The sequence below is a fragment of the Lepisma saccharinum genome, chromosome 10 (genome assembly GCF_977018435.1).
Source record: "Lepisma saccharinum chromosome 10, izLepSacc3.1, whole genome shotgun sequence".
Taxonomy (NCBI): Eukaryota; Metazoa; Arthropoda; class Insecta; order Zygentoma; family Lepismatidae; genus Lepisma; species Lepisma saccharinum.
Window position 1 is genome coordinate 57,104,740 of NC_139238.1, and position 20,499 is coordinate 57,125,238.

The 20,499-nt window shown below is 35.1% G+C and overlaps 1 protein-coding gene across 1 annotated transcript in view; it reads left to right on the top strand.

Moving 5' to 3' along the window:
* Positions 1 to 20,499, top strand: part of LOC145994111 (uncharacterized) — a 113,592-nt gene that overhangs the window by 43,165 nt on the left and 49,928 nt on the right. The window contains exon 4 of the mRNA XM_083130199.1: positions 6,363 to 6,497. Within this exon, the coding sequence (XP_082986325.1) occupies positions 6,363 to 6,497 (135 nt within the window). The remainder of the gene's footprint in view (positions 1 to 6,362; positions 6,498 to 20,499) is intronic.

The window sequence follows — 20,499 nt, forward strand, 5'->3', positions numbered from 1 at the left end:
TTCTACCATATCTTATGGCTCCGATACTTAGTGGAATATTTTCAAGTCTCTTTACATAATAGAACACGCAAGAAAAATGGTATTGCTACCTCATGAAACTCTCCAAAAAATTATTGTCAGCAACACCGGACAACATCAATGTCGGAACTCGATAAAGAGATTGAAAAAATATTACAAAAGAAAAATATTTCTGATGTAAAAAATGGGAAATGTGCACTTCTGTTCAGAGAAAGTGGCACACTCGCGTGAGTTGAAGTCTAGCTTCATGTCTGGCAGTACAGTCGAAATAAGTGTTCGGAAAGCAGCAGTGTTGCTTACTATCAATCATTGTAAACACAAGCAGGGAATTTTGTTTCTCAGTCTCAAAGATTAGGGCTAACGGAAAGATTGCAGCGTAAATATTAATTAACTGAACTATCCACGTATACAATCAAAGTAATGTAAAAGTGACGTTCGTGAATAAGTGTTTATCACAATGCGTTAGATTGCAAGGGCCCCGAGTTCGAATTTGGCCTGAACCTCTCTTCATCGTCGCGAGTAACCGATAATGGAAGAAAAGCAACACTAAAAAACGAAAAGGAAAAATACCATTAGAATAAGCGAGACGGAAATAGTGCTGTTGTAATTTCTGAAAATGATGCAAAAAAAAAAAAATCGGATATAGTCTTATCCTAATCCAGGAGAAGGCTTGAAGAATAAATAAACTTCTTCCCCGTACACTTGGCAAACAGAATCTTAAAAGTTGGCACTGAATATGCGATGGCAAAAATAATAGAAATGCGAAATGAAGAAGGTTTTATGTCACAGCAAGGGAGGCGCATGAGAAGAGGTTACCCCCGCCCCCCCCCCCCCCGGACATCAGTCATCCGGCTATCAAATATAAGTCAATGGTTGTCCTCTCATTCAACTTTAACAGTAAATGGAATTTTTGTAAAATAAAAATTGATGGAGTTCACTATTTTTACACGTGCACTTTGGTTCCGTAATGAAGCACAAAAATAGAATTGTGACTCTCGTAAAATTCTTACCGAATGAGTGAATGCCGCTGTAGATTCCAGAATAATGACTCCTCATTTTGAAAGAAATAGTTTAAAATAATATACTTTATTTGCCGTTTGTTAATGAAATTCGTCGTCACATACCAGAATCCGCTATGTTGACGGAAATTAAAGAATTATAATCATTTAGGGTTGGAAACACTAACCTTCCACAAAAACGCGACTTCCCAACGTCCTCATTAATTTTCATGCACAAGCTTCACTTGTGTTTTGTCGGCAATGTGTACGGCATATGAACCCTATCTGATGAAGCGTATTGCTTTCAAATTAATGTAATTAGCGATAAACGACATCAAAAGTTACGAGCTGGACAAAAAAAGATGCAATATTATGGTTAAATTACTCGAATAGCTTGGTTTCTTCAGTGTGGCTTGTGGCCATGTCGGTACACGGCCAGCTTTTTAAGCTGAAATCCTACGTTCAAATCCCCGTATGTCCAAAACATTTTTTCTAACAAAATGGGTGCTACATAATGTATTTTATTCTCGTCACATCAGTTGCAGCCTGAAACTTTGTAATAGTTTTTACGTGCCAATAAGAAAATATGTATTGAAACTATTACTCGTTCAGAGAACGTGACTGTTACTCGAGACTACCTGAAATTGAGATTTTTTAGTTGCTGCTAAGCCTCGATATTTACAACAAGTGCTAAATTGAAAATTGTTGTGTGATAAAACACACCGTTAATATTCTCGAGAAGAAAACCACTGAAATTAAATGAGTAAGTTGTGAGGAACATCAGCAGATGTATTTTAACATGTTCCGTTATTTACGTGTCCCTCTCCTCGTTTTATACAAAATGTAAAGTCAAGACGTGTGCAGATTGTAGTTATTATCAGTAACAAACAGAATTAATTAATAACTACAATTATTTACCTAAACATCACTCCTATATACAGGTTGTCTCATCTAACATTGCGACCTGAAATATTTCGTGAACGACAACAGATATTGAAAAACTTCTTTCACTTCTTGATTTATCAAATTATCAAATAAAGCAAGGGCGTAACAAAGTACACTGATTAACCAGGCGTTTGTGATAGTGTACGTACGTGAGAACTGTTGCTGAGAAAATAGTATTTTCAGAATCTGAAAAGGCCGGGATGATACTTATCTATGGCGAGTGTAGGAAAAATGCGGCACATGCGTGCAGGCTGTATGCGTGACGACATTTGCGCTCGGCTCTGCCGACCGGCATAGTGAGGGATGCGCCTTCACGCTCAACTTCAGGTTACATTCACTTGAGAACTACTTGACATATTACAATGTAACAAACGCCATTCTTAATGATTTTTTCCGTACTTTTAAATGAGATGAAAATAAAATAGGGTTTCCATTTTTAAAAAAAACCTACGTTTGTGTTCAAAATCGTACTTCCTTACGTAGTTGAACGTATTGTGTCCACTAATTTCATGAGCCCCTCTCATACCTATATATCTGCGAAAGCAGTTTTTCAATATTTGTTGTTGTTCACGAAATATTTCAGGTCGCAATGTTAGATGAGACACCCCGTGTATAATAGAGCTGTAAAATTTGTATTTTGGATAATTAGCTGTTTGAATTATTATTCTTATATTATACTTTTAATACTTCTGCATACTTCTGCTTTCGAGGTGCAATTTGAGCGAAACAGCTGAATCCGGACTGCAATCTAATATTAAGAGCAATACAACCCTTGCAGTATGGAGAGATGAAATATGTCGTTTCTATTCACATTATACTACGCAGGTAACGTCTGGGGTAACTTATCGTATGAATTTGTTATAAGTAAATTCTACGTTACATTCTATGGAATGTTTGTTTCCTTTGTTACGAACTATCTGAATAAAAGTTTCCTCTTGTCTGTTGGCTCTCACGGGAGCTGCTTTAGACTGCCAAGGTCAAGTATTCGCCGTGTTCGAGTAAGATAAGCACCAGTCACATGAACCTGTCTATCCAGCTGTTTCTTCTCTGCGACCGAGAAGCAGAAACAATTCATTTTGCTTTGGTATAAATTAACAAACTGCAAGGGTCGCGAGTTCGAACCCTGCCAGGATCAGAATTATTTTTCTTCTTTTTATTTACGCTGTAAACAGTAAGTGTAGCAAGATTCGAAAGTAGATTTTGATATTTCGATTTATTTTGGCCATCGATGTGTAATATGTAATTTCGAAAACCTCCAACGTTCAATTCAATAGTAAACACTCAGATGTAAAAACATATGGTGCTAACGGGAAACCTATATTTCTGCGCTTTTAGAGGTTCTATAGAGAAGGAAATATTATACATTTATTTCAAATATCTCTTGATTTTCACAGGGGCACGCGACAAAGTGTTTTATTTTAAACATATCAAAAGTCTGTGGATAAGTCACACTCACACTTCAATTATTCTCGTGACGGGACTTACAGTTACAAGTGAGATCTGAACCACTATGCGCTGCCACCTGCTATCGAACCCAGAGCCACTCTATTACAAGGGAACTAAGTTACAACACAACATGCTAAAGACTCTCTCTTATGTCCCGAAATTTACAATTTCTAATTTAGCTCACGATTAACCTGGAGAACTATAAAATTAACTATCCCAACAAAAATATATTAAATTAATCATTTTCCAAGAACATAAAAATCAAATAATCCACATTCCTAGATAAAAAAGAGACAGGCGAACTTTCCATCATGTATATGAATTATCTAGTCGCCGAATACAGTGCTTTCTTTTTATACAAACACTACTAGAAAGCAATTTTGGTCGATAATTTTAGTTAAAAGTAGTTTTCTAAATTCTTAGTAATAACTACTGCAACCGGATCAAATGATATTCCTTGACGTTTACAAAATTAAAGATTTAGAAGAGAAGGTTGATCCAAACACTTACTCGTGCACTATGAAATAACTCAAACAGCTAATAATCCAAAAGACATATTTTACAGCTCTATTCTAAGTGCCATGTGAGTGATGTTTAGGTAAATAATTGTAGTTAGTGATTAAGTCCATTTGTTTATAATAATAACATATACAATCTCCGCCCGTCTTGACATTACAATTTGGACCAGGCTTTTTTCCCCATCTGAAAATTACTCTTAAGGTGCGAGCATTCATCGAGTGGGCACTTGTAAATATCTATCAGCCGGGTATGTTGGTTCTGTGGCGAAGGGGTGTTGTAAATGAGCAGAATGTTTAGAGGTTGGGGGAGCGTAGTTTCGAAAGCAACTCTGCGTCTAATTTTGTTGAGATAGAGGTTATATTGGGTGACGATTGCTGGACGGTTGGTGAAAAGATTTTAGTGGAGGTGTATGAGGCAGCTCGGGATAATTATTTGGAGACAAGGTTGAAGGGATATCCACGGTCAGACCCCTGTGTTCCAATCAATGTAACTAATGTTCCTTCACATCCTTAACCTATGAGAACTTCATTCCTCAAAATATTATATTTATATTGATGCATTCCTCTTCGCAGTCAAGTTAAAGCATAATTTTATTCGAAATGGAAGAAGGGACACATTTGAAGTGTTATTTCAATGCGGTTAACATAACCATAAGAATTACAATTTTGAATTGTTCCACCCAGGGTTCGGCCTCCCCGGTGGTGCAGTGGTAGATTTGTTGCCTTGTAATCAAGGGATCCCGGGTTTGATACCAGGTGGAGACCTATGGTTGTTCGAAACCCACTTCAATCTGAGGTTCAGTCCCGATTAGCCTATCTGTACATCAAGTGGACTTAAAACGACCACTCGACTCAACTCCATCTAGGGTCAGATTAAAATTGTCACTGCCCCTTGCAGTATAAATCATACAGCCCTCCAATGATACTGTATGTAACTTACATTACTAGATGGTGAAGCATATATTTCCCCTCTTCCTAAAATTACGGGAATATTTAAATGCACTTTATATGCATAATGAAATGTTGCGTGGCGGCTCATGCTACTCATTGTTAGGAGGGCTGCCTTCATAAAAAAAAATACCTTACCTTAACTAGTATTTGAAGATGAATTCCATGCTGCGGTCTTTCATTGAATTATTCATTTTTACTTGTACGATTTACCATTCAGAAAACCAGATTATATAACTTACTGCCAGAAAACAAATAACTCTTTGAATCGATTCGAAAACTTAAACTATCACGCACTTACTGACAATCGAAACGGACTAGTTACATGCCCGGCCACTGTTTCTCTCGGTAATCCCATGTTTATGCGCGGTGTCCGCCGTCATAGTGTGAGAGCTTTCGATTTCTACCACTTGGCAGCGCCACCGTACATTAGACTGCAGGATTGGACTGAAGTGAATGCAGTCCGCTTTTTAGCATTGACAAGGGCCTAGCAGGGAGGGAAGTGGAAGCAGTGCTTACGTTAGAGTTAACATTGAGATGTACTGGCAATTCCCGAGGGGAAAGCGGCTTCATATACCAGTTTACCACTAGTCGCGCACAGAGTGAATTTGAAAACTCCACACATCGCAACGGGACGCAGTAAGATAGCGGAGGTATAAATATTTATTTTTGCACTACTGGCAAACAAAATATAATTTGTTTGTGGGGCTGCAGTCGCAACTGGAATTAATACATTTCATTTTCTCTGTTTTTACTGTTAAATTTTTCATACTAACTTGTATAGATTGGCGAACATTTTACAGCATTAAACAATACGCTGAGTGTTTTTGTGAATCAAAATTTGTACTCACAACGAATACTTGGAAGTGTGGTACCAAGCTGAACGCATATGCCTGGCCAGGCAGGAAAAAAAAAGTTTCGTGTTAAGAAGTTTAAAGATTTACTGGTTTTGCCGAAAATAACTTTCTTTGTTTGCGTGTTCGACAAATATCTAATGGTTAATAAAGTTCTCAGCATCACGACTGGCGGAATAATTCTGCAAGAAATGTATTTTGGTAAAACATTGAGGTTCCAGTTCGCTCGAATACTCTTTGGTTTCAATCTAAAACAGAACGGATTACAATGGAGGAAATTTATCGTCCCATGTTCATGCGCCCGAGATCAAAACCTGGTTCTGGGTTCCTTGCAACCCTAAAATTAGCCTGTAAGGAAAGTTTTGTAATGCTGTCAAGTAATGTACGTATGAATGTGTGCTCTATTCTTCAGAGTAAATGGAATATGTCACATTCAAAACTATATGAACAGTGGTATTCCAACATTAACTTGTTTGTCAATTTACAATAATTTGTAAGGTGTCAGAAAGTGGTTCTATGATTCATAATAACGTTTATATTTTTATTGGCTTTCATTACTTTTACATTTTTCAACATTTTCCACTAGAAATCCAATATCAATTGTTTCATTACGTTCACCCATTTTTCTCCTGCAGATAGAAATCTTAACGGAGATCTACCTCCTTGTTCACCGAAACTGAACGAATCCCTGTGTTCTAACTGGACCTTGACGAATTGGGAATTTCTGCCTAGCCTCAATGTTTCAACTGCAGCTCCTCCACTGTACATGAGTAAGTGCATTGGCTTACATATACAATACGTGTTACCATTTTACACCACACACATTATATATTATATTAGTTACTCCATTTATATTATTTATAACTACAATAAAATATTTCCATATTAAAATTATGCCTAGTATATACGTTTATATATATATATATATATATATATATATATATACTGTTGGACAAGAAAAACCGGACACCTTAATATTTGACATCTGAATTGCAATTGGTTATGAATTGCGGTCTCAATTCGGTAGTTTTCTGTAACGTAGAACATCCTCAAAGTTTGTTTGTTGAATATATTTCCAATAATTTAGTTAGCCTTCCAATCAGAATTTATGCGTTATCACAAAAAATGCAAGCTTTCGTTTTTTTTTTGTCCAGCAGTGTATATATATATATATATACTTAAACTGTAAATTTAAAAGTGTCAGGAAGAGGTGATAACACCGTGCATGTAATATGAGGCAGTGAACATTGTCAGTTGTATGTCGATGCGTGGAGTACCAAGAGTGGTTGGTGAAACGAATGTAGTTGTGTATGTACGAAGTTTTTTTTTAAAAAATACAATGTTAGAGCAGCGATTGTGAGTCATAATCCAGATAGCCGGTGGCAATAATGCACGAGTATGTCATCAAGACTTTCATGAAGGATGTAACAACAACACCTAGCCGTATCTGATGGTTGAAGAAGAGGTAAGTGCATTTCTTGAGGAAATTGGGATGTATCAATGAAAACATGATTCAAATTTCATCATGCTGGGTTCCCAATATTGTCACTAACTATTTATTAAAAAAAATAATTAAAGACAAGCAAACTGCACAAGACGTATAATTCCTAACACCTAAGTTTTGAAATTATTTCTTAGGGGTACTTTCTTATATTATTGGTACTTTCTTCGATACTCAGGGACCGCTTGGAGAAGATACTGTTTCTGGCCTTCGTCTTTTATGATAGCAGTAGCAAAAGCTTCGATAAGGGCCACACCACACTCTGTATTTTGATGTATAAATCGTACTGCTATTACCAATAACAATTATTATTACTAGTTCAAAATTATTACTAGAGTGACTTATTTTTGACCATGAATGCAGAAATTGTTTAAGGAACTGTATATTAGGGTCACTGGACTTTAAAGGTGCCAGTCCCATGCATTGCGTGAAAACGGAAGAGAGCACAATTTTCAGAATATTGTGCGGGCGAAGTTTTTGTTCCAGTGTCAAGTATGCTCCAGTTTTAATGCCAGTATTTCCTGAGGTCGTGTCAAAGCACATACCACGTACTCGTTCAGAATGTGACCAGTTATCTATGAGTACTATACGGTTGTTACCTTAGCAATTCCCAATTTTAGAACACACAATCATTAATGTTTAGGTCCTGATACTATGTTTATGAGTGCTCTTACTGTCAGGCGATCTTCCATTTCTTTCCAAGATATATTTTGCATCAGTTTTCCGTCCACAGGCATACTTGTAGTACTTTTCTTATCTTTTTTATGCCTTGCCTATCGAAGACTATCCGTGAAATCAACAAAACCTTCACTGTCAGTACTCCCTTCTTCAGCTTCGTGACTGGTTAAATTGTCCGCTGAATTACCATCATTCAACACAACACACATAGCCACACTCGTATTAGCACTGGTGGACGACTTTCTCTTCTCGTCCATTCTGAGAATCTCTGCATTCATCCTCTTTTCAGCTCTTATCTCTTCTTTATTGAGAGTGCTGTCTATAGTTACATTATACAGCCCTGTCAACATTTTTCTACTTGTCCAACGAGGAATTCTCAGTTCTCATTTATTTTAATCATGGTCATTGCGTCAGTATCAGTCATCTAGTTTATAAATGAATGCAATTTCATTTGAACGCTCAGTTTCACTCGTTCGTTTGTTAGTTTGGTTTATTCGGCTCAACGCATCATCAAGTTTTTTGAGCTTGGCAAAGGAATTTTGTTTATCACGAGTGGGAATGCGGAACTTTGACCAAATATCACTGCTCGTGAACTCTCGCGAATGGTTTTGTTCATTGTTTTATAGTGGTAGAAAATGTACTTACGGTATGCAGATTACATGGGAGTTTACTTCATTGAATTCCATTCTTTTCTAACGTTCCTAACAGGTACAGTCACGGACACTTCTGTCTTGTAACGACCTTATTGAAGAAGCACTGAAGCAAACCATTAATGTCTGACCACCAAGCGCCTTGTGACTAGACAACCCAACCAGCATTGCAATTCTGCGGCTTGTATACCAGTCACGGGTATACATCTCTGTAAATTGAGTAGTGATGCCAAAGAGAAATACGAGATGAAGATTGTCGATCGTAATGTCTCGTGTTCTCGACATGGAATAATACTCGGTCCACGTTACGTTCCATTATTTAATGTTGTTTGGGAACGAACCTGACGAACTGGGTTTATATTTTCACTCCTTGCATTACAGTAAATTCCATATTTTACAATTATATTAATGCTTTGAACGAAAATAATACCCAGAAAAACATCGAACACAAGTGCACACCACTCTTCTTACACACATGCACGTGAAAACGCACACACAAAGCTAAGTTTTAACTTCCAAGTGAATGTCCAAATAACAGTAAATGGAGAAGCACAATGTGAGAAACATGGGATTTTTCACAGAAAGAATGCGTCTATTTTTGACATACCTGGTTTCTTTTAATAGACAATGAAACAATTATGAGAGAAATTAAGATGCATTTTCGTCTTCAGATGTTGAGGAAAGAAACAGACTGACTGGAAAAAAGAAAACATGGTGTTATTGATAGAGTGTTGGTTAGCGTACAGAGCTTTCAAAAGTGAGATCTAGGTTCGTTCCCCACCAAGGACAATTTCTTTTATTCTTTTCTATTAGTGAAGAAGTATGTAATATTGTTTTCTAGGCATTTTGACGAAAGGATACACATCAAATTTGTTCGTTTAATCTGTATTTTCATTCTTCTAATAAGTTCTCTATCACAAGGGGATATAGAGATTCTCTATCTAGGCGATAGATATATTCTCAATGGTTACGTAGCTACGATTCTCCAGTCCCTTCCACCCACTTGTCTTATTTATTTACTTTATTCATATCAACTCACGAAATACCATGAATCTAACGAAAACACACAGATATAATTAGACCAAGAAACAAACCTCGCGTCGAAGGTTCCAGACTCTGAGTTCTGGCTTTTTTGCGAGGGGGATTATTCCTGTGTGTCTGTTTATCATCCTTGTCTAACAAATATTCCTCATTATTGCCGTGAGTGACCTAGGGAGAGACCAAAGCGACTGAAATAACAAAAGTACAGAAAATGCAAGACACATCTGCCTAGGCATGTTATACCTTGGGAATTAGCAATCTGAAAATTAACTTGCGTTTCAGTCTACTACTTGCTCCTACCCCTACCCATTTCCCTTGGATTCATCTCAACGTCGTCCCTACATCTTCGTCTTTGCCTTCCTACAGGTCTCTTACCATCAGGTTTCCCAACAAGAATCCTGTAAACTCCTCTTTCCTCTCCCATTCGTGCCACATGGCCTGCCCACCTAAGTCTTATTGATTTAAATATTCTAATAATATCTGGACATGAATACCAATTATTATGTAGTTCTAAATTATGTAACCTTCTCCACTCACCTGTCTCCTTATTCCTTTTAGGCCCAATGATGTTCCTAAGGATCTTATTTTCAAATACTCTTAATTTATTTCCTCTTTCAATGTAAGGGACCAAGTTTCGCATCCAGGCAAAATTACTGTTTGTATATTTTAACTTTTAGTTTCTTAGATAGTAAACGAAAAGTCAAAAGTTTATGAAGAGAAAAGTAACATGCATTTCCAGAATGAAGCCTGCTTTTTATTTCCTCTTTAATATCATTCTCATTTGATTCAATTATTGTTTTACGAGGTATTACAGAAACATAGCTAGAAATTCCTATGTTCAGGGCGATATATTTTTGTCCAAATGATACATCTGCTTTAAATTAAGCAGTATACCAACACTAAGCATTATATTTTAGGAAGTGGTGTTATTAGTGAATAATAAGAGTATCGCTTATGTCTAGTAATGCAACTATAGTATAAACTTCACATTCATCTCTGTAAAGCGCCAAACACGCATTCTCGCAACAAGCGAACGGGATCGAAGCGAGCAAGAAAATTTTTACATCCACTTCTTTGAAGGCTTTCAAGAATATTAATTTAATGGGGTGTCAATACTTTTTTTTTAGGATCCAGAGATATTTAGTCTTTAACTGCTTCTCTTTTGGAATGTTCGGGGTCGGACACATGTGGATAACATATCGTTAAACACAGTCAAAATTTAATGTTCGAACTCTTTCTCCACTACAGAAATCCCTTGACAATGTAAGATTTAACACTTTATCAAGAGCTTCCTATACTCCCCTTTAAATTTAATCCTAACACCAAAATTTCCATGCCAATTTTAGACTTACTGTTGATATTCAAGACTGGATATCGCCCCCTCCAAAAATTAAATTCCCGGTCTCCACACCAGAATTTCCGCAACAGTCTAAGACAATAGTAATACACAAGAATTGGCTACCCCCTCAAATTAAAGATCAATCCTCCTCTAACTAAAATAATCGCCATAATCTATGACCTAGAGTTGGATAGTCCCCCCGAAACGTATAATTCAGAATACCCACCAGAATCCACGTGTCAATTAAGGCCAAATATTGAAGGATTGGATATTTCTCCCCTATCTCTTTCGATAATACCCTTAAACACTTTCTTTTCTTCATCTAATGGATTAAATATGGCGCATTTAAGGTGTAAAATTTCTATATATATTTTGGAAACATATATAATGTTGAATTTTATATTATTTGAAGGGAAAAATCCCCCTCAAAATTTTGATGGCGCAACCTGCGCCATAATCCGACTCTGTGGGCACCCTTGCTTCTCTGGTTAAGAGAGACAGACGACTTGAAAACAACAACTTGGAAATCTAACCTGAGCAAAATAGGAAAGATAATGATACTTGATGTTGTAAGAAGTATTTACACTATTTAAAAACTGACAAAGACAAACAATTTGCAATAAATTAGGACTGAAATTCCAGGGTGTTAATTTTAAAATGTCTCCATCGTGTTTACGGTGACATACACTATCAATAATCGCAAGAGGCTTTAATGAACCCGAGTTGACTATTACTCCTTGTCAAGTTATATTTTTATTTAACGATATATTGTACAATGGCAAAGATGTTATCTTAGGTTTAATACATACATCATTATTATTAGTATGTCTTTGGTTATATAAAAATAGTTTAATTTAATAAACAGCTAATAATTCCACATATAATCTCAAATATAAGTAGCAAATCAGGATATTTAAAATTCGTTATTGGTTATATCTTACGTACATAGTAAAATGTCCATAACAAGAGATAAATTTATAAACTTTCCATTATGGACATCTCTATAATCGTTTAATACGAAAGTCTATTTACACCTATATTTCCATTTGTGTAAATAACAACACGTTTTAGTAGTTTATATACAGATAGTTTCGTTCGACCTTAAAAGCTGTAATGAATTGCAGAAGTTTCAATAAATTCATGGAAAACAAAGTTATTCATTTACAAGTTAAATTAGGATATTTGTTCTTAGTTCCAGGTTATTTTGGTAAACGCCATTATTTGTACTTTAGAGAATCATGGTTTTATTGGTTCAAAGATTTGTGGAGTAAGGAAAAGCCATGTTGCTGTTTGCATTCTTGCCAACAGTTATCTAAGTTCACTGTACCAGATTAATGCGCCTTACAACATGTTCAGTGTTCAATACAAGTAATAATTTTGCTTCATTTTGGTAATTAAAGTAAATATTGTCTGATATCACTGTATCAGGAGAGAGAGGTGCATTTGTGGCCGAATGTTAGGCTTACATACCTAACCGCGGAGCGGTGACATGTTTCATTTTGTCGTGGGAAAAGTATTTGCGTGTGAGAGTTTATAATTTATATAATTATAAACAACTAGTTTGAACCATATTTCGGTGATTTTAGTTAATCAGAAATGTCTGTTGAACTACCGAAGTCGCTCTTGAACACGTAAACCTCAGGATTTCAAGGAAGGAGAAAAAAATGACAAAGTACCTCACGCGATCCCTGACTGACATGAAAGCATCATGTCTCTTACCTATTAGGGAAAGTCATACTGCAGTGTTCCCACGTTGGTCGTGATAAGAACGACTTATGAGGATACAAATTGTGCTATGTGTGACTGCTGCAAGGAAGGTAGCAAGACACATGAGACAGATGTTGGTGAAATTAGGGAACGAAGAAATGCCAATATAATGAGTTCGTCTTCTCGATTTGATCACGCAGACCGTAATGTTATACAATTTATGTATTTGGAAAGTATACCTAGATATTTAGAACAATTTCTAATCGAGTACGTCACATAATACGTGGAGAAACTCCTTACTGAAAAGAAAGTAGTAGTAAGGGCGCTTACAATAAAATTAATACGTCGTTAAAACATTAATTAATTCGGAATAAAACTATTAAAGGGATCAACTCCTTATTAAGAACAAATACCAATTTATTCATTCTCTATGATAAAAATCAGCTTCAAAAACACAAAATAAGGAAACTAAATTCCACGTAAATACAGTATGAGTTACGAGTATTTGTGTTTATGAATCAAAGTCACTTAATATCATCAAGTGTTGAAGGAACTAGAACAGGCACCGAACTCAATGTAATTCGTTTCGATGTAGAATTAAATGTCCTTTATTATTTGATTGACATAGCATTTGATATGACTGGATTTCGGATTTTAAGTTTTTAACCTATTTTTTCCTTTTCAGGCGTGTAAGAAATAACAAGTTATGTCAAGGTTTCGTTAAAAATACGCAACAACCGATGAAGTTTTATAACTAACTAACTAACTAACTCCCTAGCCTTCTTGAACCCGCAGCAACATGGCTGCAGCAACACAGGCCTCCCATCTTTCCCTATCTTGAGCAAGTTCTATATACTCGTTTCCATCCCTACCCATTTCCCTTAGGTCCATCTCAACGTCGTCCCTACATCTTCGTCTTTGCCTTCCTACAGGTCTCTTACCATCAGGTTTCCCAACAAGAATCCTGTAAACTCCTCTTTCCTCTCCCATTCGTGCCACATGGCCTGCCCACTTAAGTCTTATTGATTTAAATATTCTAATAATATCTGGACATGAATACCAATTATTATGTAGTTCTAAATTATGTAACCTTCTCCACTCACCTGTCTCCTCATCCCTTTTAGGCCCAAAGATTTTCCTAAGGATCTTATTTGAATAATTAGATATTGATTATTACCTAACATTTGGTTTCGGCCTGTAAGCATATATTTAGTTTTCTCTTTGTTAACTTCCAAACCTATCGCTTTAGCAGTTTTGAAAAATATTATAGCATTATTCTTAAATGTATTCCCATCATCCCCCAGTAAGTCTACATCATCTGCATATGCTAACAACTGAGTCACACCATTTAATTTTAGTCCTTCTTTAGTTTCTTTTACCTTCCTAACAGCATATTCTAAGACAAAATTAAAGAGCAATAGAGATAATGACTCTGCTTGTTTTAACCCATCATGAATTGTAAATTTGTCAGACATATTAATACCCACACGAATTTTACATTCTGTTTCACTGGTGCATATTTTTATCATACTAACAAGCTTCTTAGGTATTCCAAACTCTGCTAATATATTATATAATTTATCTCTTTTGATCATATGCTTTTTAGAAATCAATGAATAGCTGATGGACATTTTGATTATATTCCCACTTTTTTTCAAGTGTCTGTCTGATGTGAAAAATTTGATCTGTAGTTGATCTGTTACGTTTAAATCCACATTGATAATCACCTATAATTTCATTAGCATATGGTGTTAGTCTTGTTAAAAGAATGTTAGTTAATATTTTATATGTTGTTGAGAGTAGAGAAATTCCACGGTAATTATTGCAGTTCATTTTATCACCTTTTTTAAACACAGGAACAATTATGGATTCTTTCCACTGTTGAGGGATTTCTTCTTTATTCCATATTAAACAAATTAAATCTATGAGTTTGACATATTAATGAATTTCCACCACCACCAGTTTAATTAACTCAGCTGGTATTAAATCAATGCCAGGTGCTTTGTTATTCTTTAGCCTTTTAAGAGCATCTTTAACTTCAGTCAAGTTAGGTTCTGGAACTAAAATATCTGCTGTGTGGACTTCATTTGCTTCTGATTTATCTCCTACATGGACATTTAAAAGGTCATTAAAGTAGTTCTTCCATCTATTTAGAATATCGCTTGGGTCAGCTAGAAAATCACCATCTTTATCTTTTATCAAGTTTACTTTATGTTGCCACCCCTTTCTAAACTCATTTACACCTTTATATAAATCTCCGATATTTTTATTTTTGCTGTTTGTTTCAATTTCGTTAATTTTGCTTTTCAAGTAATCTCTTTTTTTTACTTCTAAACGTGCGGTTAACTTCTCGCTGTATTCTATTATAATTGTTTAGATTTGTATCATCAGAGTTATTTAACCACCTAAGTCTAGCCTGATTTCTTATTTCTATTAGATTATGACTTTCATTATCAAACCATGGCTTACTTTTTCTCGGTTTATGGTATCCTATACTTTCTTTAGCTGCTGATTCTATTGCATTACGTATGTGCTCCCAATTCTTATTTACGTCTGTTTCATTTATATTTTCATCATCATTTAAACCTGGAAAACATCAAATCTATTTGACAGTTTAATTTGGTAATCTTTCTTAATTTTGTCATCAGTAAACTTTCCTGTATCAAATTTTAGAACTTTTAGATTTTGTTGCTTATGATTTATCACTGCGAGTTTTTCTCTTAATTTAGCAATTACTAAATAATTGTCATTGGCACAGTCAGGACCTCTATGTGTACGAACGTCAATTATACTAGTATGCCTTCTCTTATCAATGAGACTATGATCTATCTGATTATGAATTTTACCATCTGGAGAAGACCACGTATATTTATGGATATCTTTACGTTTAAAGGTGGTACTTTTCACAATTAAATTCTTTGAGGTTGCAAAAGTAAACAATTTTATACCATTATCAGTACTTAATTCATGAAGACTTTCTTTACCAATCGTGGGTTTAAATGTCTCTTCTTTGGCAATCTGTGTATTACAGTCACCTAACAGAATGTTCATATCATACTGAGAAAATTTATCAAAGACCTGTTCTAACTCTTTATACAAATCATCTTTAGTATTATCATCTTTATCTTCCGTTGGTGCATGTATGTTTATTAAAAAAAATTTACACCACCTACCCTGTAAGACTGCTTATGATATCCTATCATTAATAAATTCTACTGTTTTAAGAGCCGAGATAATTCTATTATTTATGAAGAAGCCTGTTCCAAAATTATGATTTTCAGTACCACCATAGAAAAGAGTATAATTTTTAGTATTACAATTCCCTTCTCCTGGCCACCTAACTTCCTGGACAGCTACTACATCTAATTTATACTTAACTATCTCATTAACTGTACACTGAAATGCCCCAGGCCGGTAATGGCTCAGAACATTCCAGGTGCCTAATTTAATATCCTTATTCCTAATGTAGATTTTATTCTTAGTCCAGGGACCTCCGAAAGTAGTCCCCACCCGGAGATCCGAACGGGGAACTATTTTACCTCCGGAATATTTTACCTTGGGAACATCCATGGCCTCATATTGCTGTTTCTTGACATTTTTTTTACAGTGCAGAGTTGTCAGCTATACGCCTAACCCCCAATATGAATGGAGGAACTACTACACAAGACAAACACAAACACATTAGACAGCACAATTACTACACAAGAACAACACAAACACATTACACAGCACAACTACTACACAAGACACACACAAACACATCACAACTATAACACAATATAAACACGAACACACGACAACTACTACACAATATAATCATAAACAATCTACACACCATAACTACTACACAAGACAAACACAAACAAATTAGACAGCACAACTACTACGCAAGACAAAACGAACATACTAGATAGCACAATTACAACACAAGACACATACATACACACCACCGATACTACACAAGACAAACAGAAACACATTAAACAGCATAACTACTATACAAGATAAACACAAACACACACGACACCACAGCTAATACACAAGACAAATCCATACACACTACACAGCATAACTACTGCACAAGATGAATTTTTATAGTGGAAAAAAACTATTTTGCTTGTTAGATCCTATTTTATGTTTATGCGCCTAAATCAAATCTTTTTTACGGTTTATATATATTTTTCAAGGTTTTACAGATCCTTTATGACACAGAGGTATTTGATTTGTTTGGTCACGAAAAATTCAGTGACGAACGTGTTTGAAACCTACTCTCTGTCGATTTCGCTTCCTCCAAGCCCATGCTGATTTTTCAAAGCTCTAAACAAAGCAAAATATCTGCTGCCACTGTTATCTGTACAGTCCAAAGTGGTCTGATCTGTGTGGTATTGCTTACTTTCGAGTCACTTGGTGCTTTGTGGCATTCACGTCTTGCAGACTAACATTTCAGCATTGAAGTTTCACCTCTACGTTTTTGTTGAAATGTTAATTTCACCATATATCCTCACAGACAAAATTGCAGAGTTTGACTGTGGATAACATGAAAAACGATTGTCGCCTAACTATACGGCGAAGAGTGGATTTTAATAGCAAATTTCGAATGGTAAGTTCTGCCATCGCCGTAGAGTTGGGCAACACACATAACGTCATGCAAAATAGTGCGTATTTCAGGATATAAGTGTCCCATTTTCGTTGCAATTGATTATACCTAATCAGCATTTTTCAGGACTTTTGAACTATTTTAAGTTTTTTTGAACCTACTTCAAGATTTTTAGAACCTAACTTAAGGTTTCTGGGACTTACTTTAGGATTTTTAAAACCTATTTTAGGGTTTTTCGAAATTATTTTATGATTTTTAGAGCCTATTTTAGGAACCTAAAAGCACACTTTTTAGAACCTAAAAATCCGAGGTATAGAGATGACTAATTTTGTCACGAGAGAAAGATAGATATATATATATATATATAGAGAGAGAGAGATAGACCAAAGAGGGTAAAGCAGTTTTTGTCACAGAGCGTTAAATTTGTATATTCATAGTATTGGAAATATGATGGGGGGGGGGGGAATTTCTTGAAACACACATTTTTTATTTTCATCACATGGTTATTAATTGCCATTAATGTTATCACTGAAATTTGCAGACAGTAAGTATTTAGAGAATGCTTGTTGCGTTGCCACCTTTTCCCAGAATACCTATTGTATGTTGGTTATTTTGTGACTTTGGCCTCATAACGATTTGCTTTGTTATTAAGCGGGCTCTGTAGATACCAACACCAAGGTTTCTTCGTGCCGTAGAATTAACTTCCATTTCATTGAATGTTCACAGAATACTTTACTTGCATTTTAATAAAATATCTCGTCCAACATAATATTACAAATTTAGTTTCCTTTAAATGTTATTATCGTATACAGCTCAACGCTTGACATAATTATGGCTTATTTGATTTTAATCCTTGCTAAAGAGTTGATCCCTTTAATAGTTTTATTCTAAATTAATTAATGTCTAAAAGACGTTTATCATTTATTACAAGAGCCCTTAACATTATTGTTTATCCAGTAATGTTAATCGGGACTGAACCTACAGTTTATAGTAGGATCGAAACAACTATTTGCGTTCATCGATTATCTAACCCGGGACCATTTTATTACAAGGCGACGACGCTAGCACTGCGCCATTGGAGAAGCACGTGATCGAATCGAGACGATAAACACATTATTTTTGCATTTCTTTGTTTGTCGATTTCACCAAGAGCTGTCGCACGTGTCCCTTGCGATTATTGATATTTTATGTCAACCTATACCCAATGGAGACATTTCAGAACGAACACACTCGTATTTGATTCCGCATTTAGCTATTGAAATTTTTTTGTCTTGGTAAGGTTGTAAATAGTGTAAATACTTCTTAATACATCGCAAGCACCATTATTCTTTTGTATCTTGCTCTGATAAGACTATCAAGTTGTTATAGTCAAGTAATCTTGAAGTCAAGTCGTCTCTCACTCTCTCTCTCTCTCTCTCTCTCTCTCTATCTATCTCTCTCTTTCTATTGCCTTCCCAAACCCGAAGGTGTATGGCTGCAGCAAAACAAGGCTTCCATCTGCCCCTATCTTGGGCAAGATCAATCCGCTTTTTTTCATTCTTACCGATTTCATTTAGGTCCATCTTAACGCTATTATCCATTTTCGTCTTGGCCTACCATCAGGTTTCCCCACAAGAATACTGCAAACTCTTCTTCCCTCTCCCATTCGTTCCACATTCGTGCTACATTCGTGATTTAGCAATTCTAATTATATCCGGATATGAATACAAATTATGAAGTTCATTATGTAACCTTCTCCACTTACCTGTCTTCTCATCCCTTTTAGGTCAAAATATTTTTCTAAGGATTTTATTTCCAAATACGCGTACTATTAATTTATGTTCCTCTTTCAATGTAAGGGACCAAGTTTCACATCCATATAATTACAGGCAATTTTACTGTTTTGTATATTTAAACTTTTAGTTTCTTAGATATTATACAACAGTATAAAAGTTTATGACGAGAAAAAGTAACACATATTTCCTGAATTAAGCCTGCTCTTTTATTTCCTCTTTAATATCGTTTTCATTCGTTAGTATTACTACTAAGTAGAGTACTTGAATTTGGAAACTGATTGAAGCAAAGTTGTCATCAATAATTATATTTTGATTATTGCCTAACACTTGATTTAAGCGTGTAAGCATATATTTAGTTTTCTGTTTCCTAACTTGCAAACCTATCACCTTAGATGCTTTTAAAATTATTTTAGGATTATTCTTAATTGTCTTTATATCATCCCCAAGTAAGTCTACATAATTTGCATCTGCTAACAAGTGTGTCACATCGTTTAATTTTAGCCCTTCATTAGCTTCTTTTACCTTCCTAACAGCATATTCTAAGGGAAAATTAAAGACTAATCGAGATAATGCATATCCCTGTCTTAACTTATCATGATTCGAAAAGTTTACTTTCTGTTTCACTGTTTCATACCTTCATCATATTATGAACCTTCTTTGGTATTCCAAACTCGACGAATATAATACATATTTTTAATTGAATCGTATGCTTTTTTAAAGTGAATGAATAGCTGATGGACATTTTGATTATATTCCCAATTTTCTAAACTGTATGTCTGATGTGAAAAATTAGTTGATTTGTTACCTTTAAAACCAGTTTGATAATCACCTATAATTTCATTAGCATATGGGTTTTGTCTTGTTAGAAGAAAGTTACAAAACATTTTATATGATGTGGATTTCAGACAATTTCCACGTTATTTATTGGAGTACATTTTATTACCTTTATTAAGCACTACAACAATGATGGATTATTTCCACTGTTGAAGGATTTCTTCTTTATTCCTTATTAAACAAATTAATTTATGAATTAGGCATATTTACGAATTCACACCATATTTTGTAAACTCAACTGGTATTAAATCAATGCCAGGTGCTTTGTTATTCTTTATCTTCAGTCAACTTAGGTTCTGGAACTATAGGTTCTGCTGAGAATACTTCACCTACTTCTGATATTTCTCCTACATGATCATTTTCTTTTGACATATTATTAAAGTAGTTCTTCAATCTATTTAAAATATCGCTTGGATCAACCAAAAATTTACTTTTCTGTCTTTTATCAAGTTTACTTTAAGTTGCCAACCCTTCCTAATTTAATTTACCCTTTGTATAATTCTGTGATATTTTTATTTACGCTTTTGTTACAATTTTGTTAATTTTGATTTTCAAGTAATCTCTTTTTTTACATCAAATGTACTGTTAACAACTCGCTTAATTTTATTATAAGTTCTTAAATTTGTATCGTCATAGTTATTTAACCACCT